This window comes from Emydura macquarii, unplaced genomic scaffold (genome assembly GCF_026122565.2).
Source record: "Emydura macquarii macquarii isolate MOO-44397 ecotype Brisbane River unplaced genomic scaffold, CSIRO-AGI_Emac_v2 contig_1253, whole genome shotgun sequence".
Lineage (NCBI taxonomy): Eukaryota > Metazoa > Chordata > Testudines > Chelidae > Emydura > Emydura macquarii.
Window position 1 is genome coordinate 85,709,182 of NW_027131390.1, and position 25,609 is coordinate 85,734,790.

Sequence of the window (25,609 nt, forward strand, 5' to 3'; positions counted from 1 at the left end):
GCAAGGTCAGCCAGGTTCCGCTCCCAAGGACAAAGACAGCAAGAAGCTGGATTTGTTTGGGAGAAAAATGTATTCAACAGCAGCCCTGCAGTTCAGGATTGCCAATCATCAGGCCCTCCTGGGTAGATACAATTTTAATTTGTGGAACTCCCTCAGGAGGTTTGCTGAGGCCCTGCCCCAGGACCAGGCCGCAGACCTTACCACCATCCTGGATGAGGGAATCACAGTGGCTAGGGCAGCGCTCCAGACAGCCAGTGACGCTGCTGACTTGGCGGGTACGGCCATTGCCTCCACCATTTGCCATGAGAAGGTGCTCATGGCTGCAATCCTCAGCCTGTCCCAGGAGGTGCAGCAATCAATTCAGGACCTCCCCTTTGATGGGTCGGCCCTATTCTCCAATCAGACCGATGCGTCTGAAGGATTCCAGAGCCACGCTTCGTTCCCTGGGCCTATACATGCCCCGGGCTTCCAGGCAGCAGGCATGGCCCCAGGCACAGCAGCAGCCAAGGCCTCTATCTAGGCCGTTTCAACCCTATAGAAATAGGGACAGGAATAGGGGATTCAAAAGTAGGAATCAACCCCCCAGCTCGTCCTTAGTCCCCTAACAGAGGTTTCCCAGGGGGTCGGACAACAGTTACATAGTTTAGCCCTGCCCTTTGGCCTACCTGCTGGTGGTGGACTCCCCGGGCAATGATGAAAGGTGTTCCGTTCAAGGAACTGGTTCAGTCGGTCACCCTAAATTCTGATGCTTCCACTGCAGGATGGGGAGCCCGCATCAGCACCGACCCAGGCAATCAGGGGCTCTGGTCGGAGGAGGAGAAGCTCCTGCACAGCAACATGAAGGAGCTGAGGGCCATTCGTCTAGCGTATGAGGTGTTCCTCCGATTCCCAACAGCCAGAGTGGGGCAGGTGCTGACAGACAACACCGCAGTCATGGTTTGCATAGACAGGCAGGGGGGAGAGTGCCCCTCGGCACTCTGCAAGGACTCCCGGGAGTGGGGAACGATGAGGCAGGTAGCCTCAGCAAGTCGTTCCTGCCCCGCCACAACTGGCCATTGCATCCAGATGTGGTGGCAATGTTCTTCCAGAAGGGAGACTGCTGTTCTCCCACCCCATGTCGGTCAGGTTCCTTACGGTGGTGGAGAGGCTCTACCAGCAGGTCTGTGACCCAGGGCCTACCTGGGGTCTCAACTGGGTCCTCTCAAGACGCACGGGGCCCCTTTTTGAACCCATGGCTTCAAGCCTCCTGCTCGTGCCTTCAGGAAAAGTAGCCTTGCTGGTGGCCATTACCTCAGCTAGGAGGGTTTCCAAGCTTAAGGCCTTGATCGTAGAGCCCTCTTACACAGTATTCTATAAGGATAAGGTGCAACTGAGGCTGCATCCAGCCTTCCTGCCCAAGGTGGTTTCCCAATTTCATTGTAACTGAAATAAATGTCTCCCCGTGTTTTTCCAAACCGCATGGTTCGGAGAAGGAGAGGAAATGGCATCTCCTCGCAGGTTACATCATGCATCAAGTTCTGTGACCAGCAGGCGAAGGTGTCCCTTCCGGGAACCATCATAGCGCCCAACCAGAGCTCAAGTGCCATTGCCCAGCAGGCGACAGAGGACGTGGGATTCAGCTAAGCGGTGCTGAGGGCAGCTCACCGGTAACTCCTACCCACCTCCAAGGTATTGCTTGTTAGTCACCTACAGTGGAATGGACATGAGCAATCACTCGAAGAAGGAAACAAGGTTACTTACCAGTAACTGATGTTCTTCGAGATGTGTTGCTCATGTCCATTCCACAACCCACCCCCCATCCCTGCTGCTGGAGTTGGCAGAAAGAAGGGACTGAGGGGGCATAGGGTTGGCAGCGCCTCATATACCATGGCATGTGCGCAGGGCTCCAGGGGGCGCCGAAGCCGGCCCTACGGGATCTGCTAAGGGGAAAAAAGTTCCGGGTAACCATGCATGGTGATGTGCACTCACCTATAGTGGAATGGACATGAGCAACACATCTCGAAAAACAGTAGTTACTGGTAAGTAACCTTGTTTTTTGTTTTTACTTCTCCATCATGGGTTTGAGTTTGGCCCAAGTTTATAGTGGCTGAAAATCTCTGCCAGGGGAATGCATTTCAAAATCTATGTGAAACGCCCCATGGTGGTCTTAATCTAATTCATACTGGACAGACATTCACAATACAAAACTCATCAACACAACTGACATTAACTGCCATCTTTGTTGGAAGTCTAAGCAGAAAGGCCCAGGCTTGAATGGCATAGAAACAGAGCTATCTTCTCACCCCTAGAGATGGATTATCAGGTCAGTTTGAGGCACATCAGCATGAGTAGCCTTCTGAAGTTTGCAATGGTTGTGCCTGTTTTGTGAATAGATAGAGGACTTTGATTTCAGGGCTTTCAAGTTGACACCTTTAGTAAATACTGAAATTCACTTCACATTTTTAAGACCTATTTTGAGGCTCACTTCATAACAAATTCATTATGTTCACCCATGCATCATGTTATGTTTCATTAGAGTTTGCAATGCAAGAGCTGAGGTTTGGTGTGGATGGATGCCAATGTACTCTTCTGCTAGGTTTCTATTTTCTCTCCTGTTTCAGGGGAAGTAGTCTGTGAACACGCACAAGCAAACTGAGGAACCAATGGTAGTTAAAAATAGTGTTATATTTATCTACAGATAAGGAAGGACAACAGCTGCAATGAGTCTTGACCATGCTTCCTTGTCACATGCTGTGATCTGAAAGGTATTTGAGGATGTTGGCACATGTACACTACACACATCTTGAGATTTCAGCTATTTACTATTCTCCCACCCAATTACAGAGCACATGACTATAAACAAGACCTCCAATTGTGCCTGCCAGTGGTCACATGCTATATTACAGTATCAGACGCTTTTACAAAAGCCTTCCACTACATCAGAAATACCCAAACTTTATATTACTGAGGGCCATATTGGCAACTTACCAGGGGCCCAAAGATAGAAATTAAACTGGACAAAAGGGAGCACACTGTAGCAAACTTCATCTTTAACATGTAGGTGGCCCATCTTACTGATTGCCAGCTTTATTATTAAATATATGGTGTTAAAGTAGCACCTAAAGGCCCCAATCGTGATCAGGGTCCCACTGTGCTAAACACTATACATAACACATGGTAAGCAACTGTCCCTCCCTTAAGAGTTTATAGTCTCAATAGACAAGACAGACAAAGGTCAGAAGGGGAGACAGACACAGAGAGCCTCAGAGCACATCACTGGTGTACCTGGGGCTAGCATATTAGTTTCCAAGTCCCAGACTGATGCTCTATTGAGTGGTCCACATATATAGCCCATAAGTACAGTAGCCAATAATAACACATCCTAAAAATATCAATAGCAAAATTTGAGCAAAGTAAAGAATGGAAGCTATGTAAGTTTGAAGATACTTAATACATAATTAACAGAGAAATGCATGTAAGCAAAAAGGAAAGTTTACATTTACTAATGACAATAGGACTGACCATGAAGTCTATATTGTTGTCTTCATTTCGGAAGTGTTCCATCAGCTTCTCAAAGCGCTGTTTCTCTCCACAAACCTGCAAAGGAATCACAGGGCATATGTTACACAATCACCCACTAGAGGGAGTGCTAAAAACGTTAAAACTAAGATTACATGCACATTCGCAATCTTTTATGCACCAATGGTCTTTTCCCTTACTCAGACTATTTTCTTCATGACATTTTTGACCCGTCAAACGCTGATCTTCAGCTGTGCTGCAAATCAACAGGACCAGAACACAGGCTTAATTATAAAAGAATTATTTGCATATTTCCTTGCCTTTAAAAAATTTAGGCCAGATTGTCAGATGGTGTAAACTAGTGTAGTCAGTGGTGGTGAAGCCAACAGAACTATAGCAGTTTACACCAGAGGTGGATGTAGCCCTCTAGCCAGTTTATTAACCAATCATGTTAGATTTTTTCCACTCTTCAATACATTTGAATATAATGGCATGCTGCAGAAGATCAAATTACAAGGTGAAAAATCATGAAAACTATTCTCCACTAAATTTAGAGGTGATGTAAGTTAAACACTGGTAAATCAGTGTAAATGTAAGCTGGTGTGACTTACATGGCAAAAGGTAGAACAGGACTGACAGCAGGAAAAGCAACCAAAAAAAGGGAGAACTAAGCTTTGAGATAGAGGTCTCAATACATTATTTTATATCTTCTTACACCTTTCTGTTACAGTAAAACCTTACAGTTACAAACACCAGAGTTACGAACTGACCAGTCAACCACACCCCTCATTTGGAACCAGAAGTACACAATCAGGCAGCATCAGAGAGAAGAAAAAGCAAAAAGCAAATATAATACAGTACTGTGTTAAATGTAAACTATTAAAAAAATTAAGAGAACATTTTTTAAAAAAGTTTGACAAGGTAAGGAAACTGTTTCTGTGCTTGTTTCATTTAAATTAAGATTGTTAAAAGCAGCATTTTTCTTCTGCATAGTAAAGATTCAAAGCTGTACGAAGTCAATGTTCAGTTGTAAACTTTTGAAGGAACAACCGTAATGTTCAGAGTTATGAACAACCACCCTTCCCAAGGTGTTTGCAACTCTGAGGTTCTACTCTAGTTAGTTTTCCAGTTTTGAGCCCAGTCTCCTGCCTCCTCAGCATATACATTGTTTATACCAGTTCACAGCGGAGTTGCAACACATTACATAAATGGAAGGTTGAAAGAAGCTGGAGTGAATGAGTGCTACAATGATAACGAAGAGGACATAAATGGATTATTAGAAAGATTCTATGCCCCTCTCATTCACACCCAAGAACAGCACTTTTTATCACTGATGTGTTATCTAGGTCGCCATTTATACACTTTCAGAATCTGGCCACAAGAAACTAATTTCCAGGAGTCTTTTCTCCTCGAAAAACATTTCAAATGACAGACAAGATGATAATTCACCTAAAGAGAGGCGTAAGCACCTTCAGCTACCCGTATGGAGGAGCACTGATTAAGCAACACAACAAAGTAGCAATTCCTTCACATGAGCCTCTCCACTAACACAGCTGAACCTTCATCAAGCGCAGAAATATGTTTCATCTGCTCCATGATATTCACTGATGTTCACTATTGCCATGATTGCAGTTTGTACTTTGTGATATATAGAAACAAACCGGGACTTTCCGTCTAATAATGTGCTCAAAACTCAACTTCACTGGATCTGAGTTTACTATCGGGCAAATACTGCCTCCTCCCCAGTGAGGGTCACGGGGCACTTGGCAGAGGAATGAGTGCATTTCTGCTGCTCATGGGGAAATGGTGGGGAAGAATTTGAGAAGGTCATTACAGGGCTACCCTGAATGGCGCAGAAATATGCCTCTGGAAAGAGCCAGGAGTCTGTAAGTGGCAGATAGATCTTTTACTTGGCACCCTGCACTAGGATAAATTTAAATTAAATCAAATAATATGTGAGCTGCAACAGCATCTCACAGGGAGTTAGCACAGAGGCTCCCTTACTCCTCTGCAAAGACCCTTTGAGGCCAGTGAGATTGCTTGCCAAAGTAAGGGTTTGTGCTTGTGCATTTCTTGACAGGATCAAGGCCTAAGGTCGGAGGGAGGATCACAGTGCAGCAGTCACAAAAGTTCCAGTATTAGTATGAATACCAGAGATTAGGAAACACTGCACTAAATAACACAGTGGGCCAAATGCATTCCCACTGTAACCACACGGATTCAGATCCAGAACAGAACAAAAGAACAATGGTTTAAAATAATTGGAGATTATCAGAGGAAACCAGTAAGATGAATATGGTTAAATATGCTAACAAATAAATACAAAACAGTACAGATACCATGAATACATAATTTATCTAGCTGTTGCCATTTATTCCAGAAAAAGAAGAAAAAAAGAACCCATAGATCTATTTGCTTGCACATGGAAAACAACTTGAAGAATTATTTATTACCAAAGATAATTGTTTAGAGTCAACAGCCATATGTTTTATGCTCTCCAGTGCATTTCTATTTGTCAGATGTGTATGCTTATGTGTGTCAATGCTTTTAAGAGTCTAAATTGTGATATATTATCACTGTATTCACTAAAACTTGATTTTACATTAATACTGTAGTTCTTAGCCACATTTTTAAAGGGGACTGGACTTGGTTGCTCATTTTTGCACCTGTAAATCATTTATGCCTCCCACAAAATATAATTTATGTGCAAAAATGGCATCTAGCTACCTCATTTGCAAGTGAAAATATCATTTGCACACACAGATTCTGTGCTATTTATATAGGCACCATTTATTGTGTGAATATAAAATAGTAGTGACTGGCACAGATTTAGAGGCTGCAGTTGGAAATATGTCCCTACTGCAAATGTTTGTAACACTGGCATTATTACGAAACTTCTGGTACTGGAAAGTTATAAATGTTTTTAGGCCAAATTCTGCTGTCAGATATGAGTGTGGACTCTTTCTAATGAAGTCAATGTCAGCACAGCATATTCCTGAATCTAGGGAGAGAATTTTCCTGATTAGACGATAGCTCATTTCTGGTGCCTTTGAATTCAACGGCAAACTCCCAATGATTTTAGCAAGAACAGGAACTGGTCCATTATGTCTTTATCAGAGCAGTGCATATCTGAGTGAATTGATATTCACACCTTAATTAGAGCATCCTCTTCACAAATAGGTTCCTTCCTCAGGTATGGAATAGGTGGCCAGTAGGATTATTACTAGAGAAGCTATGCTGATGGGGAAGGAGCAGCATAGATGAGCTGGCCCTCAGCAGGACTGCACCTTGCCTTTCTTGTGGACTCTAAGGATCTGTGAGGAAAGACCACACTCTTTGCCTCCCCATATCCTCGTCCCAAGGGGAGGCCTAGTTGGAAACTCTGGAAGGCAGTGTTGGTAACTCTCATCATTTTATCAATAGTCTCACGCTGTTTGACGTTTTTCTTTAAGTCCCAGCTCCTGGAGTCATGAGAGTCTCAGCTTTCATAAAAAAGAAAAAAAGTACATTTCTAGGCCCAGGTTGTGAAGAAAAGCTTGAAAATGAGACCCAAGTGCAAGCTAAGGCTTAAAAACCAGAAGGCCAGGGGGAAAAAAACCACCCCAAATTGTGTTTTTTAAAATCTAATGATTTTGGGGGGCCTGACTCATGATTTTTGAATGCTCATGCATGGGGTTGGCAGTACTGGTGAGGTTAATTTCTCTGAAGCTAAGTTCTCTGCCTTTCCTGGGCTCTCTGTCACCCACATCTAGATTTCTCACCAGGAGGGATGATATGGCTATAAGCCAGTTTTAAGTTGCCTATGTCCTTTTTTTTTTTTTTTTTTTTTTTAAATAAGCTCTTGGAGTCAAGGACCATTTTTTTGGATATACATTGCCTAGCACAATGGGACCCTGATCTCGGCTGGGGTTTCTGGGTGCTAGTGTCACATAAATATTTTAAACAGTAATAACAAGTTATAAGCCTCTGGAAAGGAAGTTTATAATGAAAATGCTAGGTGGCCCTTAGTGTAACAGCTCCAACAATGCTATCACCACAGTTAATTAACAGATTACTTTTTATCCCCTTTGGCTTGTAACACACATTATTCAGATTGGCAGGCAAAAATACTACAGGAGCCGACTCATCATACAATAAAGAGACATGCAGTGTTGTTCTGAAGAAGATTCTGTGTCAGCTCGAAAGCTTGTCTCTCTTGCCAACAGAAGCTGGTCCAACAAAAGATATTACCACATCCACCCTTTCTCTATAATAAAAAGATATGTAATTGAGCTAGATGGCGGAGACACCAGCACCTACATTTACAAGTCTTGGTCTCCCAGTTCAAGGAGGGCCTGGCTTCCCGCGGATCACTTTTGCAGATAATAATGTGGGCTCAAACTGGCCCCCTGCACATCAAACACGATAGGATGGGTGCCTAAATTCGATCCCCTACACGTTAAAGTTATTTATCTTTTTAAATGTGTCCCCCTAAACTCTAAGCACTTATAAAATAAAATAAACAAGACATTACATTGACAAATTACACCAAAAAAACCCCCCAAAAAAACAGACTCCACTCTTCAGTCAATCAAGTCAGCCCAATCATCAACACCACATGTACCAGACTGAATTCTCTATACAGTATATTCAATTAAAGTAATACAGTGCATTTAAAGCATAACATATTTTGAACATTGGTATATGGATACAAGGAATATATTATGCCTGAAGAAGAACAGGACTAATAATTAAGATCAAAGACCCAATGAGACATAACTGAGAGGGACTCAGGGGAGACAAGCACTAATGGATAGAATCATAGAGTTGGAAGGGACCTCAGGAGGTCATCTAGTCCAACCCCCTGCTCAAAGCAGGACTAACTAGGACTAACCTCAGCTAAATCATCCCAGCCAGGGCTTTGTCAAGCCGTAGCTTAAAAACCTCCAAAGATGGAGATTCCACCACCTTCCTAGGTAACCCATTCCAGTGCTTCACAACCCTCCTAGTGAAGAACTTTTTCCTAATGTCCAACCTAAACCTCCCCCACTGCAACTTGAGACTGTTGCTCCTTGTTCTGTCATCTACTACCACTGAGAACAGCCTAGCCCCATCCTCCCTGGAACCCCCTTTCAGGTAGTTAAAGGCTGCTATCAAATCCCCCCTCATTATTCTCTTCTGCAGACTAAACAAGCCTACTTCCCTCAGCCTCTCCTCATAAGTCTTGTGCTCCAGCCCCCTAATCATTTTTGTTGCCCTCCGCTGGACTCTCTCCAACTTCTCCACATCCTTTTTGTAGTGGGCGGCCCAAAACTGGACACAATACTCCAAATGCGGCCTCACCAATGCCGAATAGAGGGGAATAGTCACTTCCCATGATCTGCTGGCAAAGCTCCTACTAATGCAGTCCAATATGCTATTAGCCTTCTTGGCAACCAGGGCACACTGCTGACTCATATCCAGCTTCTTATCCACTGTTACCCCCAGGTCCTTTTCTGCAGAACTGCTGCCTACCTCATCGGTCCCCAGTCTGTAACTGTGCATGGGATTCTTCCGTCCTAAGTGCAGGACTCTGCACTTGCCCTTGTTGAACCTCATCAGATTTCTTTTGGCCCAATCCTAACTAGTCTATTTGGTGCTTCTTTCTCATTAGAATTAAGCCAGTCCACAGCTGTCAGAAAAGTGAAACACACGAGGCTCATGTAGATGGACCTTATAGTGGAGAGGAAACTTCTCAGGATGTGGAAAGAACTGACATGTTTAGAAAGTGATGAGTGTGGCTGTTATGTTTTACTTTCTGACTGCTAAAGCTGATAGGAGATTTTTCTACAGAGACAATTTTCAAAAAGTCTTTCTGCAGTACAATGAATAGTCCTGCTGGGAGATCAGAGCACAAGTGTTCATTATGACACACCACAAAACAGTGCTGACTGCTAGAACCTCAATTGCTCCAGGGTGTTGCTCACTGAAATCAAGGGAGAATGTGCAAGTTCCTGCTTCCATCCAGAAATGCTTTGCTTTGCAGTGGGTGGCACAGGAAGTAGGGAGGGACCATTGGTCCCACTGATAAAAAAGCTATTAGCATAAGTGCTACAAAGCCAAATGTCCAGACTCAACTATGAAATGCTCAGAAGTGCACTCAAAAAAGGTAGGCAATTCAAACAATAAATGACATGTAATGCCCATCATGAGAAGACTTTCTCCTGAGTGCTTCACAATCATATATCAAATATTTTTAAAATGGACCAAATTTTTGCACTGCAACAAACTGGATCCAAAGTACCTCCACAGAAACAAAAAAGAAGTGCTAATATGTGCCAATATCCTGTCTAGCTAAGGCCACGCTACCTCACTTCCTTCAGATTACTCCTGCCAGAATCAGGAATCATTTGTTTAGAGCATACATAAATCCCATTGTCTGGTCTACTGAAAGCCATGGCCTGGAGTGCCCTACCACGGGTCTAGGGGAATAGATTTTTAGTACGTTTGGAGGAATGCCAGATTGAGGGCATAAAAAATCTGCCTCATGTTCTGCTTTGGCCCACGTCTCTTCTGGTATGTGAACCCAGGCAACAGCAAAATACAAAAGAGGAAGACAAAAGATGCAACGTTCTAAAGATGCTGACATCTAGAATTAGCTGTCCCAGGAAGAGCCAAACAGAATACCAAAATCTGTTTGTAATTGCAGAAACTCACTTAGATATGAATGGATGTAAGAAAGAAAAGGAGAAAGCACAAGCTGATTTAATTTTACTTCAGAAGCTTGCTTGCACTGTGCCTGATCTAACTCGCACTGAAGTCAATGGGAGTTTCTCCAATGACTTAAATGGGAGTTGGATCAGATCTACTGTTGTATATTAAGATTCCAAGCCTTTTTACTACTATAGTAAATGGGATAAATGGTTCATTAAAACTGATGCTCTGACATAAATCCTGCTGTGCTCTGGAGACACCTTCTGAAACAGTCATCATTAATAGAAGTAATAGAAGAAAATTCAGGCTCACCCAAACTTTAGATTCTAAGCAAAGAAGCATCTCTGATACCATTTCAGAAAAAACAGAACTGATTTAAATATAAAAACTGTATATTATCAGCCTTTGCATGGAAATAAACTTAATGCTAGTGCATAAGATCCTCTAGTGATATGATAAACCCAGAACAATCAAGGATTGAATTCTGGGAGACTTTACATGAACGATTCCACACTGATGATGGAAAAATGCTGACATAACAAATGCTAACTATTTATGATTTGTTAATTAAATCAGGAAACAGCCTATAGTCTACCAGCCCAAAAGGCAACTGACAAAGATAGTAAACAAATGATACAGGTCCAGTGGAACAGAGCAGCAGACGTGAAACGAAAAAACCACAACTGTGGCTGTCAGTGGTTGCACACAGATATCTCACCGTGTCATCACATGAGGCAATGCTGGGAACATGTGCATTACAAAAGGCAGTGAACTGGCTTTAATCTTTGGTAATAAATTGTATCATCTCATAAAAGATCAAAATTGTAGCTGCAGTCTAGAGCCTAAAGACTGGCAAATGTCCAAGATATGGTGAAATCAAACCCAAATGCATAAAACCATATGTAGCCATTTACATCTGAATACGTTTCCAGGCTCCATCATCTACATTGAAAGTATGAATAAGACCAAGAAAGCTGATCTTACTTTTATCAACATTATTCAGTGCAAGAAGAAGACTAAAGCGGTTACCACAATTTATAAAAAATAACCTCTGTCTACACTAAGATAGTGAAAAAGACATTTTAGGCTGTATCAGCCTGTGTCATTCCAGAAGAACAATGTGTTTTGTTTTTGGAAAGCCACCCACTATGGATTCTTTCTAGGACTAGGAATATGCTAACCAGATAGTCATTTAACAGATGTATCACAAATGTATAACAGAATCCTACAGAGAAACAGTAAGGTCTCTTATGGGAAGTTTGATGAAGATGATGTCCACATCACATCAGAATGTTGTTAGGTCATATTGTTCAATGTTCCTCAACCTTTTTGATACCAGGGAGTGGCTTGCTGCCTTCCTAAACTGTGTCAGGGAGATGTCAGGGACCAGCATGGGTCCACAGACCAGTCACTGAGAAACACTGATATAGTTCAAATCCAAACTGCCCAAAGGCACAGTTCAAATAAGGCAATGTGAGTGATATATTGTTCCTGTTCTTGCTATGTTTGTATTTGGGCAAGCTCTGGAAAGGGTATCTGAGCAGAGAGTTAGAGACAACGAGATATTGTCATGTGATACTTTCAACAAATTAGTGTTGCTAGATGTTTTATGGACAGCATGTGAGAGATGAAATGAAAATCTGTTCTTCTAGAAGCAGGGTCTCCTCCTACTCAGACAATATCCAATTACACAGAAAAATATCTAACTTTATTGAAGAATGTGCTCATCTCTCAGTTTAGCAACAAGAAGATAGGGTGTGATACAAATGAATAGTGTGGTAAGGGTACTCAGTATTTCAAAGCTGGGAGTCACAGTTTGTTGGCCAATGGTATAAAGTGCATATTATGTGAAACAGCTGCCAGACCACTATCTCTTCAACATCTGAGGAGGTATTTTTTTATTTTTTAGATTGAAAAGGTTTGCCCTTACCAGATACCAAGATTGACTCCCAGCAATATATTTATTCATTTATGGAGCCATATGCCATGAAAAGTACCTGATTATATGTATTTCTGAGGGACTGAGCTCTGTGTCTGGGCAGGACAATAACAGATATAGATATTACAAATATATACATTTAAAGGAAAGATAATAACAGATATAGATATTATAACCATGTAAAACAAGAAATGCCACTGCTACCAGGAAGCAATTAAACCTTGATGTTCCCAAAACTCCATGGAGAAAATATCTGAAATCTCTCAAAAGTATTTTTGATGTATTTAGTGCTTCAGGTGAACATGAAGCTATAAATACTGTTAACAGTTGACTAAAGCCAGATGAATTTTCCTGAAGGCTAATATTTGAAAATATAAACCTTAGCAAAGTTCTTGCAATTATGGAAATTTTCTAGCTGTACAGATGTTGAAATGACCAGCTAACCATGTACTTCTCCAAGGTTATTTTAAACTGCTTCCTCTTCCTCTTTCCTTAAGATGTCAATAAGCTTTCAAGTTCTATAACAGTCACTGACTTTATGCAAGCAGAAACAGCAGAATGAATCATGTATATTTCATGTATGCACTGTATGAATGGGTGCTACTCATTATGGATATGGTAATGATAAATATCTTGATGCACAAGCAACACAAAAATTAGAGATCCTTTTCTAAATCTTTCTTTCTTTCTTTCTGTGCTCCTCTGTCGTGACTCCACAATGCTTTCTTTTTCTTCCTCTTACAATAGTCTACTGTGATCAGCAAGTCCCGCTGTAGGAAAGCAGCCTTTTAAAGAAATACTCTGTTTTGACTGATGGGGCTGACATTCTTGCAGTTTGTTACGGAACAAAAGATCAATTTTCTTTTAAGTTATTGGTTAAGGAAACAGTTATTTAATGCTTACTAGGTTAAAATACCTTTTACCTTTTTACAGCGATGACTAAGCTGCTCACAAATTATTGCTGCAATTGAAAAGAGAACAAATCTATTTCCATTTTCTAACACTCAGACATTATTTATAATACTAAATTACTGTAACGACCAACAGGAATAATTCAGACATACTGTTTGCTATAAATGTGGCTCATGATTTAATTAAAGAAATCTGAATCTAAATTAAGCATTGCGAGAATTTGAGGCTAAACAATATTCTCTCACTCCCGTGAAGTGAAAACAAAAGCTCAAAAATGAGGGTTCAAGTGCCATTCCACTGCTTTTTGAGTTCACTACATAAAACATTTAAATGAATCTTGGCATTATAAGCACAACACTAGACATCATTACCAGACTGTGAGCAATGAGGTTTCAAGTCCTTTTACGTGTCAGACATTTAAATTAGAGTGACACATATAATAATCAATTAAATTGATAATAAAAATGACCAGGAATTATGTGTCACCTGATGACTTTTAATCATTTCACTCTTTTACTAGTTTAAGAACACAGAGGGGGCCTGATTCTTCCCTCAGTGACTCAATTCCTCTCTGATTCTTCAGCTGAGTTACTCCTGATTTACACCTGTGCAAGTGACAGAAAAGTCAATCCCGTTGTTGAAATGACCAGCAAACAATGTGCTTCCCAAAAGTTATTTTCTGCTTCTTTCTTCAAACATATCTGACCTTCTCTTTCTCCTCTCAGTTTATCCTAATCCCAACTTCTTATTTCACATTATTTCCTCCATCCTCACCTTTTCCAGAAACAAATCTAGGTGGCTTCTTGAAGTGTTCAACAAAGCACATAAACGTATCTTTACTCTTAAGCACTTGTTTAAGTCCATCCTCATCCAGAAAAGCACTTAAGCATATGCTGAGCTGTAAACTACTGGATTCAATGTTATTTAAGCCTATGCTTAATATGTTTAAGCATATATTAATAAAACACTTAAGGGCTTTGCCGAATCGGAACCCAAATAAGGAAAGAATATATTGGCCAGAGCAGAAGACGAGGAGCTTGAACTACTGGATTCTATTATTGACTTGTTTTTTGTATGAGAGTGGTCAAATCAGTTAACCTTTCTTTCCCTCAATCTGGATCTACGACAATACTGGTGTATGTCATCAAATAATTTTGTGACGCTTATTTAACTAGGGCAGAGTCCTATTGTCTATACTCAGTTTTATTTAGTTCTTACTCAGGTAAATTCTCATATGCTTTAAGGGGAGTTTAACTGACTATAATCTGAGTAAGGATTCCAAGATTTGACCATTATAATGCTTAAAAAGTGCTTTGAAATCCTTGAGTGAAAGATTCTTTGTGAAAGATTCTTTGTAAGTATCACATATTATTTTGGATCTCCATTAGAGACGGGAAAAATATATTTGCAAAAAACGTTGAATTTTGTTTTCTTTTTGTAGGATTGAAAATTGTTTTACTATTGTTTGTGAAAATTTTAATCATTTTTTAAAATAAAAATAGTTATTGAAATTCTTTATTTACCACACACCAGATTTGCAATAATGAAAAATTTCTATAATCATTTCCAGAACAATGTTGATTAAAAACCTATAAAATACTTCATTTCAAAAAGAGGCAATTTTTGGACCCAAAAAACCCATGTTTAATTCAAAATATTTCAGACAGTTCCACCTTGAGCAGAATTTTTTGTGGATTCTTTTTTGTGATCGGCTGTATGGCAGCCAAATCACTTAACCTCTCTCTTCCTTACTTTGCCTATCTACACAGGTTTTACTAATTTACCCCACAAGGGTATTTGGGAACTTCATTAATGTGTTCATAATGTTGAGACTGAGCCTTTGCTGAAAAATGCTATTGGCGTACAGAGTAAAGAATTTGCTTTCTGTAACAGGTACTTACATCAATCATCAGTTGCCTTCCTTCCTGATATCAAAATAGAACTAACAAACTAGACAACTAGAGTAGTAAATAAAATGTGTTGTCACTTAACAAGCGACCAATATTACATGTCTTAGACTTAGCTCTCCTATGTATTTTTCTTCTCAAAACAGTGAACAGACACCAAGATTCTGTATAGATTGTACTAAAGCCATAGTAATAGAAAAGAAGCTTAACTCCCATTTTTACAGTGCATACTTCTGTAAAGAGGGCCATAGTGGTATAATAATGAAAATGGAAGATGCATAAAATGAGGAATGTGATTCTTAGTTCGGTTAATTACATTTCACATTATTATAAGCTGAGGGAGGAACATACTTAAAGCATAGGTGAGGCTGTAACGCCCTGCATAGGTCCTAGTCATGACGCCAAAATTGTTTAAAATATTCCTCACTGTTGTTTTTGTGAGACACCACCATCATCTTTCCTACCTCAAACTCATTTCTATGGCATCCCGCCTACATCAAAGGAAAGCCCTGAAGATTATTAGACAAAGATGAATGCAGCATCTGAGCTGATGCAGCAAATGACTATTGATAGAGGAAAGGCATAAGAATATATGTAGAAAACTTTATAAAAATAGACAATGCTGTCCAGGCCTTAATCTGTCAAATGCTCCTTAATGTTAAGCCCATTTGCAAATTGACTTTGCGAAGTATCTGAATCAATTCATGTATTATCAGAGGAAGATCTGAAGCACAAACCTTTAAGAAGTTATGACAACGTATTTTCTGATAGCATTAGGAGTGCTTCAACTTGACAGAAAAGGGCTGCAGAGGCTCAGGCACTGATTTTTACTCAGGCAAGAATTTACATGCCATCTATAGCACAGGAAAGCTCTAAGTAAAAGTTCCTTGTCTTACAGCCATGCAGACAAAGGAAAGCCCAAAGCAATACACTGTGCACTGCTGTCAGAAACAGACGTATGTCAGCAAGTTTGTACAGGGACCATGTGCACAACCACTACGTGAAACAGATGACTATTTACACTAAGCTCCAGAGAAAGAAAGTCTAGTGATTTGAATTTAGATCCTCCTTACTAGGATTCAGGAACTTGTGAGTTATAGTCCAAGTTGTTTTTCCTGCTTTCTTGGTGGAAAAGTCGTTGAACCGCTCTGCTCAGCTGCCCAAGCTGTATAATGGTGATGCAAAGGAGTGCTGGGAAAATTAATCAGTTGAGGATAGATTCTGGTCCTATTGATGACAAAAGGCTTTGGATCAAGGGAAAGCCCTCTAATATTTGTAGAGAGTTTTGAAGTAAAAAATTGCTACATACATTTTAAGCGTTAGTATTAATATTATATTATATTAATTATTATTAGAAAGAATCAAATGAAGAAATTTAACTCCACTCACAGCTGACATGGCGAACCTAATTCAAAGTGTCAAGATCTGAAATGAAGAGCGTTAAGATTCCGAGGACTCAATTTGACTCAACTCTGAGGCCTGGTCTACACTACACAATTAGGTCAACATAAGGCAGCTTATGTCGACCTCATTGTCAGTGACTACACTACAGCTTTGCTCCTGACAATGTAAATGCCCTACTACGCCGACATCATAACTCCACCTCCACGAGAGGCGTAGGGCTTTTGTCAGTGTAGTTAAGGCAACGCAATATCCGTGTAGACACTGCTGTTACTTACATTGGCTGTTGACTGTCATTCAGGTCAACTTCACGGCTCTGCTGGAGCCAAGATGGCCAGCTGCTGCTCCAAGCTGTGCTGCCACCCAGGCTCCCAGCTGGGGCTGCCACCTTGGGCCCCCACTGGGAGCCCTGTCGCTCCCAGGGTCCTAGCTCTCTGCACCACACCAGGAACAGGGCAGCTCCCAGCTGGGAGTGGAGTTGTGAAGATATGGGACAGCTGGGGCTGGGAGCAGAGTCGTGACAAGCTCAGGCAGCTGGGACCCCCCATGAGGGGTGAGGAGCCCTGGCAGCTGGGACCTCACTTGCAGCCAGTAGCAGAGGTCGGGGGTAACAAGCACGGATGACTGGGACCTCACTCCCAGACTTGAGTGGGGGGAGGCAAGAGTCTGAGAGGCAGCTGGGCTTCCAGCTGGGAGCTGTGCAGAGCTGAGAATCCTGGCTCTCAGTCCCCCACACTGCCCTTCTTCAGTCGGTGGAAGCACTCCTGGTGAGGACATGCACCACCAACAGAAGGAGGGTAGTGTGGACATCACCCACTGCAGTGATTACTGTGAGTCGAGCTAACATTGGTCGACTTAGGTTTGTCGTGTAGACATGCCTTGACCTTTAGAACCCTGATATCTTCCAATCTGCTAGGCAAATGGATTGTTTCCAAAAAAGATATGAGAAGTTGTAGAAAAGTTCTCATCCAGAACTGGCTCAAAACTGTGCTTTACAAGTTCATCTCTAATCTATATCCGTATCTGCACATGCAATATGTCTGCTGTATAGAGAGACTTAAAAATGTTATAATCTGATGGGAGAGTTCTGCTTTATAATAATTTTAATTCTTTGGCAACTTAGAGGCATGCAGACTTTATAGTCATATCACATATGCGTACATGCAAAATGTATGCTACAGGTATGCACAGTATATACATATAGATCCACAGAGAATACCATAGCAAAGTAATTAATCTTTGCTATATTGCTATAAGTGCAAATCTCAACACAACCTTAACTAGCACCTCTAAAATGTCAAATATGTAAAGTCAGGGGGGAATCCTTCAGACTCTACATATTCAGGACCAAATTCTCTGATTCACTCTACTTCTGTGGTACATACACAGGGAGCAGAAAGCAGTTGGATCTCATCTGCTGAGAATTCCCTTCATCCTAGGGAACTCCCCAGTGGGTGTAAAGTGGAGGATCTGGCCCCTGAGTGTTCTGTTTTTTCAGTAATTGTCTGATTTTAACTCAAATATATATATTTTTTCAAAAATATTTTATAAGACATATGAACTGCCATCCTGTTCTGTGCACACTCTGGTAATGTTTCAGATAACTAATAAACACTAATGCTAGGGCCAGGCTGATACCGTCAGTGATGCTGGCGCATGAAGGTGCGTTCTTCATGAGCAGAGGCCCACCCATGTTCATTTCGACTCATTAGGAATAGATTCCAGGGAAATTGCTCTATGTAGTAAAAAGGTATAACTGTCTGAAACAACATGAGAGACAAGATGGATGCGGTAATATCTTTAATTGGACCCAAGTTCTGTTCAAGCTTGTCTCTTTCACCATCAGAAGTTGATCTAATAAAAGACATTACCTCACCCCCCTTGTCTCTCCAATATAACATTACACATGCTAATAGGGATAGAAAAGGCTCCAGGCAGACCCTGCATTTCTGAGAGAAAAGTTGAGCAAAACAGAGAGGTTCTGGAACCATCCTTCAAATGAGAGGACATACAGCTAAAAAAGAACAAAACTTGGGTTTATAGAGCACCTTTCATACACAAGGTATTCACTTTGCAAAGGATGAGTGTTAGATACTGCAGTGATTGTGCAGGCAAACACGGAAGTCATTATGACTTCAGAAACAGCACATGCCCAGCCCTAGACATTGGAATTGGTTTCTTTTGAAAGAAGGAATTCTGGCTAAGACAACTAGATTATCCCACACTCCTTCTGGGGGAAAAATAGTGCCACAGTATCTTTAATTTCCTCTTGGACAGCCACTAGGGACTTGGGTTTAATAGCCATACAAAGGACAGCACTGCCAACAATGCACAAAACTCTGTTCTGTAGCATTGATACTGAGTCCAAGCCTAAAAGTCTTCCTATAAGTCAGAATGTTCCCACATGAGCCATGGCCTCAGCAGTACCTCACTAACATCTGCTTAACAAAAAATCAGTCCAAGAAGTTTTTTTGGTGGGCCTGGATCCTTCCTGTGTCTACATTGCTGATTTAAGAACACCCCTGTGATAATAGAATGCTCCACTGTGGGCAAGTTAATCTCTACACTGCCCAGTAAAAAGTTTCCAACATTCTGGGAGCCCTATAACACAAAACTCGTAGTAAAAAAATAAATACATGATAATATAGTGACAGTGCACTGTAGAAACATGAACTAACTGATGTGGGGGCCAATGGGCTGACTTCTCTATCCCCAAGCAACATGGGGCCTGCTCTTGCTCACCCTGAAGTCAATGAGAATTTTGCCTTGAGCATAAATGACAGCAAGAAGAGGCTCCTGGTTCTGACAAGGTTCTATTATCCATGTTTTAACATGAAAATTCTTCTAAAGAACACCGATAGCAACAGATTCATTGAGAACAACAGGCCAAATCCCAACAAGTGCTGCACACCTAGGAACCAGGCCTGTCCCCACTTATTTCAATGGGAGCAGGAGCAGGCAGCTGTTAAGCACGTACAGTTCCCTCTGAAGTGAATGGAGTTTACCAGTGCTCAGCACTTGTCAGGTTGGATTCAATGGCAGGCCTGAGAAAGAACGTACAGAAAGATTAACCCGTGCACTGGATCACGAGGATCCAACTGGACCCTAGGGTATATTATCAATTTGGAAGAATTCAACTATATACAATTTAGTAATATTCAGATTTCAATTGCCTGTTCCTTTAGGGCACAATTATGCAAAGAGCTGTGAACCCCCAAATCCCACTGACCTCTGACGCTTTGGCTGACTTACTGACAGTCAGCAGTGCTTTTCTGAGTAGTGATGGATGAACCAAACGCTTTGGCAGCAACGTTCAATTTGGCTAATGACAAAGTCTGGATGCTTTTTTGAAACATCCAATCTTCTTGAGTCTTCCAAACTGAGCAGAGAATCTCATGAGAACGAATTTCATCAGCGATTTCCAGTACTTCCAGTTGGGCTAAAGTACTGCAAGAACACCCTCTCTTTCCCTCTCCAGGAAGAATCAGGAAGGTCAGAGGTGTACAAAAAAAAGTTATCTAAACTGTTTCGAAGTTTGGTTTAGGCTCACTTTCAGGTCTGGGTGAAGGAACAGGTTGGCTCTTATTTTCTTAAAACTTGTCCTATCTTTAATTCCTGTCTGTGAAGGGGAAACTTGCTCAGAGTCAACTCCTAGTGTATCAGCTAGATTTCAGTGTTAAAGAGAACCATACACAATAAAGAAAAGATCTACAGTCCTTTGGTATGCAGAAAGGGAGTACAAATATTTTTTGATGTGGAATGTAATAAGGAGACTTGACAGAAGCCGAAGAGAAAAATTGGAAATACTCAGTGGGATTATCCATTAAATGTTATAAAACACATTTCTTAAAACAAAAACAAAACAAAACAAACAAACAAAAAAAACCCTTAAATCTCAGATGCCAAAGGAAGTGCAAAACAAGCTATCCATCAAGGCACAAAATCAGCTTCTTGGCTAAACCAATTTTTAGTTGAAACTGATATAATGGAAAAGCTGAGAAGCTATACTAAGAATTACAAGTTCTGTGTTGCAAATGAGATTGTATACCTTTGGAGACAACACCTTTCAGAGTACTGGAATTACTGCACAATAGAGCTTGTCTGTAATGAATTTTCTACAAAAAGCCATTCCACTTACAAACCTATATGTATCTGAGATCACAGGCTATTCTGCATAACCCCCAAGGATCGAAGTTGTTCTTTGGAAACCCGCCTGATAAAGTAAAGCCTGTGTGCATATACTTAACAAGAAGTGAAATTTCCCTGGACAGATTTTACTGCACTGAAAATAAAGATTTTTTAAAAATTCATGGCTCTAACCTGATTTGGAATATTTACCTAGTTCACCAGCATCCTACATGACACTTTCTGGCTGAAAACCCAGTTGGCTCAAACCCAATTGTTCTGCCAGCAGGAAAAGTGGTTTGTTTCTCAACCTGTGAAAAATACCCTTACCTGCGTGAAAAAATTTGACTCAAGATTGGTCTTCTCCAGTTCCACCTTCTATGATCCCATCAACTTGAAGATGGCATTGCCAGTGAAGGCAGCAATGAATGAAGAGGGAATATGGATGATAATAACAATTCTGACAAACAGCAAGAAAAGCTTTGCAAAATAAATCACCGTGTCCTCCACTGGGTTAGGTAATGGAAGGATAGGCTCCAAGTTAGGCAACACTTTGTACTCCAAGACTTAGAAGACTTTGAAGTCTTTGTGTAAACAGACAGAAAGTAAGTAAAAAGTAAATGTATGAGGATCTATCTATCTACATATTTATACCACATTGGTCATGAGGTTTGAGGAACTCAAAGTGTCTTCTTAGATCTTCATGAAGCATTAGAAGGGGTCAAACCATGAAATCAACACTATAAGACCTTCAAAAGTCTTCAGTTCTAGTCATCCTCACTCATTGATTATCACTGCAAAACTACAACCCAGACTTGCTGTTATCACTTCGGTTCTAGGGCACCCCTGCTGTTAGAATTCATTGGAACAGAGTCTAATATTCAAGTTTAGAAATAGTTCATTCACATGGTACATTGTGCAACTAAAACATAAGAAATGTTACTGTGAAATGCAGCTCTAAATTTCTCATCTTATCACAGCAATTATTTACTCTTACTAAAACCAATTCTCAGCACTGGAAAATGTAGGCTCATGAGTTGTGTTTTCACCATGGCAGAGAATAATAAGCAGTTTAATTCCCTGAAAACACAAACACACACACACATCCTGTTAACATACTAAATATTAACTAACTACTTTTGTTATGCAGACATTAGCAAAAAAACAATTTTTCTTTCCCAGGAAAGTGCTTAGATTGTTTCAATGTAACTTATCCAGAGGTTCTCAATATCTGGTTGTAACCCTCATGGGGATCACATAAAGTTGTCTGCGGTCTTATGATGCTACTCTCTCCTGGTCATCCTGATTCCCTGTCTCCGGTATTTTACTGAAGTGGATTTTCTCATCCTTTTGTAATTTATTCCTCAATTGCTTGGCTTGGCGAAACAGATAAACTATGTGGCCAATTCCTGTGATGCTGTTGGAACTAACTCAAATGATTCTAGGGTACACCTGAGGGAGTACTAGCTGCAAATGAATTAATACAGCATTTTCCTTCTATATGCTGCAAACAAAACAGGCAGCAGCCTGGAAATGGCAAAAAGTAAATAGCTAACAAAATGCTGCTGGCTGTTCTGTTACATGTGGGACAGTAGCTCTAATTTATTTCACATAAATATAGTAAAATTCACGCAAACAACAGCACATACAGATAGGAAGTCTTCCTCAGAAAGAGAATAAGAGAGGGCTCTGAAATACATATTGGAGTTGCTTTCTTTAAGAAAAGAGAAAGTAATCTCTGCTCATTCCCTGATATAAACCAAAACCAAGGAGCAGTTTCCAGGGTTACCACAATATACTTGTAATTCTTCTATCCAAGGATGTTTTAGAGGCTGGATTAGGGTAGATTACACTCTAAGAGCTGCTGGAACCAAACCCAAGTCCCTCATAAATAAAACTAGACAGACCTTCAAATACCAAGTTAATGAAGTACAGCCCAATTTTCTTCGGACATACAATGGCCAAACAATATTGGGACTGTTATGAAATGGATTTTATAGTGCAGAGAAGAGGCAAAGAATGATGCAAAAGGTCACCTGGTCCAGAAAGAGACAGGAGATAGGCTTTTCAAACACTAATTCAGGCTCTCTTTCATTTTTTTCTTAGATTTAACTCCTCCTGGAAAAAGACTAGATGAATTTAAGAACCCTGACACAGGAATTACTTCTCCTCACCTCTATAATGGAATGAAGGAAATGTGCAAGACCAGAATTTGGACAAGCTCTTTAAAAAAACTTCCATCTCAGAGGACTGCAATACAAATTGCTACTTTGCTACTACAAATTAGCTTCCAGGCTGTGGAATGCAACTCATCAAATGGACACATAAACTGCAACAGAACAACTTTTAGGTGGTTACATTCAACAACCAGCTTCTGGTCAAAGTTACTGATCATGACAACTGTACAAAGAGCCGACTCTGATAAAAGTGGAGATTGATGAGAAAAATACACTGATGGCTCCTATAAGTCCACCAATTATCCCCTCACTAATTAGACAAGGATTTCTGTGTGGCCTCATCCTTGTCTAGCTTTTCTTTTTCTTTCTTTCTTTTTCACAAGCCTTTTGGCATAATGAAACTCAGTCAAAGAAATTTAGCAGATCTGACAATGCACCTGCTTGAATGTACCACCTCCATGCCCAAGTTGGAATACCTATCATTAGAGCAATTGTTTGATGCATACTCCTCTGCCTTCTAACAAACATATGCAAGACAGAGCTCCCTATTTCTCCATCAAATCTAAACTATACTTTCCTGTTTGGTTTCCTTTCACCTTTGAGTGAATGAGATTCATAGGTATTTTCCCCCTCAAGGGTATGTCACATTCGGGCTTGGTACCACCTCAAGCTTCTAGTTTGCTACAGTTGGGTTTTAGAGCATCTTCATGGCTCTGTGTCAGAAATGATCAATTATGACAATGCTTTAATCATTCTGCAGAAGATAAATAAGCCTTTGAGCTGAGTCTGAAATTCTAAGCAAATCAAGACCCTTTCTGCACGGGGAAACCGCCTCAGTACAAGAACCAATAATGCAAAAAGTTTCAGGTGCAATCACTGGAGAAGAATAATTTTTATCAGCCAGGTTTTTAAGAAAAGAAAAGAAAAGGAAAGAAAAGAAAAGAAAAGATTTATGCCGTAGTCAGACGGCCTGGCTCTAGCCAGAACAACCATGTTACTTAAACAATTTTCAAAATGGATTCTTGAAAACTGTTTCAGATCACCAGCATTTTCCCTGTACAGACAAAGCCTAAAGGCCAAATTCTGCTTTCCCTTACATCAGCATAAACCTGAAAACAAGTCTACTGAAATCACTGATGTTCCTCCTGATTTGCACTGGTGTAAATGAGAGGAGAATTTGCTCTGAAATGTATTGTTCTCTCTACTGACTGACTTAGAGAGAGTGAGTTTCACACTGCAGTTCAGGTTTCTTTCAAAGCTAGTTTATGGCAAGGAAGTAAAATGGCAGAGATTTAGCTTGACAAGTCTAATCTATCTTCCTTTTTTATACTGTGTCTGATCAAGGAACCACAGTGAAACGGTGGCAGAATTACAATTTATAGTTAAAGAAGCCACACAAATATTTATTATGCTCACAATATTTTAAATTAGAACTAGGCTGCTATAAATCTGTCATTAAGTACTTTACATGTCAATGACTCAGAAATTTGTAATATGACTGGCTAAAAAATTAAGAGCATAAAGCCCTGAAATCATAACTGAAAACTAATTCTTGCCCTAGAACAAAGTGGAAAACACAGCAAGCAATAAATATCAGAATCAGACAGATAGAAAAATAGTTAGAAACAGAATTTAGGACATAAAATCACTCTTTGCTCTATAGCTCCAACAATAACACCCAGACAGCTCCATTACTACAGAACAACTTGATCAAACAGAAATACGGTACAAGTAAATAAATAACAAAAGACAAATTGATTGGGCTATAAAAGTCTTTCAAAACTAGCTTCAAGAGAAAAAATGATGACAGAATACATGAAACATAAAACTGCAACAAAAGTTCTACTAAAAGAATTGCAGGAGACAGTAAAGGTAACTTTTGACTTATCTATAACTACACATCATGACTATAATAACTTGTAGAGGTGATTACGAAGGTTCACAGGCTGATTTGATAAGTGATATGCATTATGTAATGACTTGCCAAACAAGTCTATAATCCCCGAACAATTACCTGCCTTCTACAATACTTCTGTATGCAGAATTTTAAACTGGAACAATGATGCTGTGCCTAGCACTCAGTAAATGCTTTTTGTATTTAAAGCCCTTCACGGACATTATCCAATTATTCCTCTGAACAGTCTCATTAGGTTCATTTGTACTATACAAATTCCTTTTACAAAGATGCAAGCTATGACAGAGATGTTAAGTGACTTGCCTAAGGCCACCAAAGAATGAGTTAAAGAGCTGGATGAAAACTCCAATACCAGTTCTTTGCCGGATTTCAATGTACGGATTTTCCATTGTGTCAATGCAATTGGCAGGCACAACGTTATATCCACAGTTATCTACAGACTCAAATAATGTCCTTTATACCTCTAATCCCCTAATATACAAAGTGCAGTTATGCAAGCAGAGGTGTAAATGACATCAAATGCAGTCCTATGTAGTTCTAGGTACAAAACCGTGCTCACAATTATTTGTTCTTGCAAGACTTAGGGTGCAGAAGCGGCATGGTGGAGACCACTTTCAGAATTATGCTCAAAATCTCTAATTTCAATTGTCTAAAGTTGTATAACAATAGGTATAATTAACATCAGAATTCCATTGGGAGAATTCCCAAAATGCAAACAATTTTTTTTTGGGAACAATATCAGTGTAGCTGAAAGCAGAATTTCACTCTGACTATGCATTAAAGGTAGTAAAGGTAAAACTACTAGTGACTTCAGTGGGAGCAAAGTTAAGCTAACACTGAGTGCTTTTGAAAATCCCACCTTAAGAACTATAGCAGGTAAGAGAGTCAGGTATTAATATTATTTTTCTTAAAATGCCATTATAATGATCTTACAATTGAAAAAAAAATTGAGATGAAATTACAAATGAGATTGTTGTGAATTAGACATTTATTTGTGTGGTACATAAAGGGTCACAGTTAATTGGCCCAACATATACATTTTACCTAGCTAAAGAAACAAAGC

At 40.2% G+C, this 25,609-nt stretch overlaps 1 protein-coding gene across 1 annotated transcript in view; it reads right to left on the reverse strand.

Moving 5' to 3' along the window:
- Positions 1–25,609, reverse strand: part of FMNL2 (formin like 2) — a 249,437-nt gene that overhangs the window by 37,168 nt on the left and 186,660 nt on the right. The window contains 1 exon segment of the mRNA XM_067549435.1: positions 3,502–3,576. Coding sequence (XP_067405536.1) covers positions 3,502–3,576 — 75 coding nt within the window.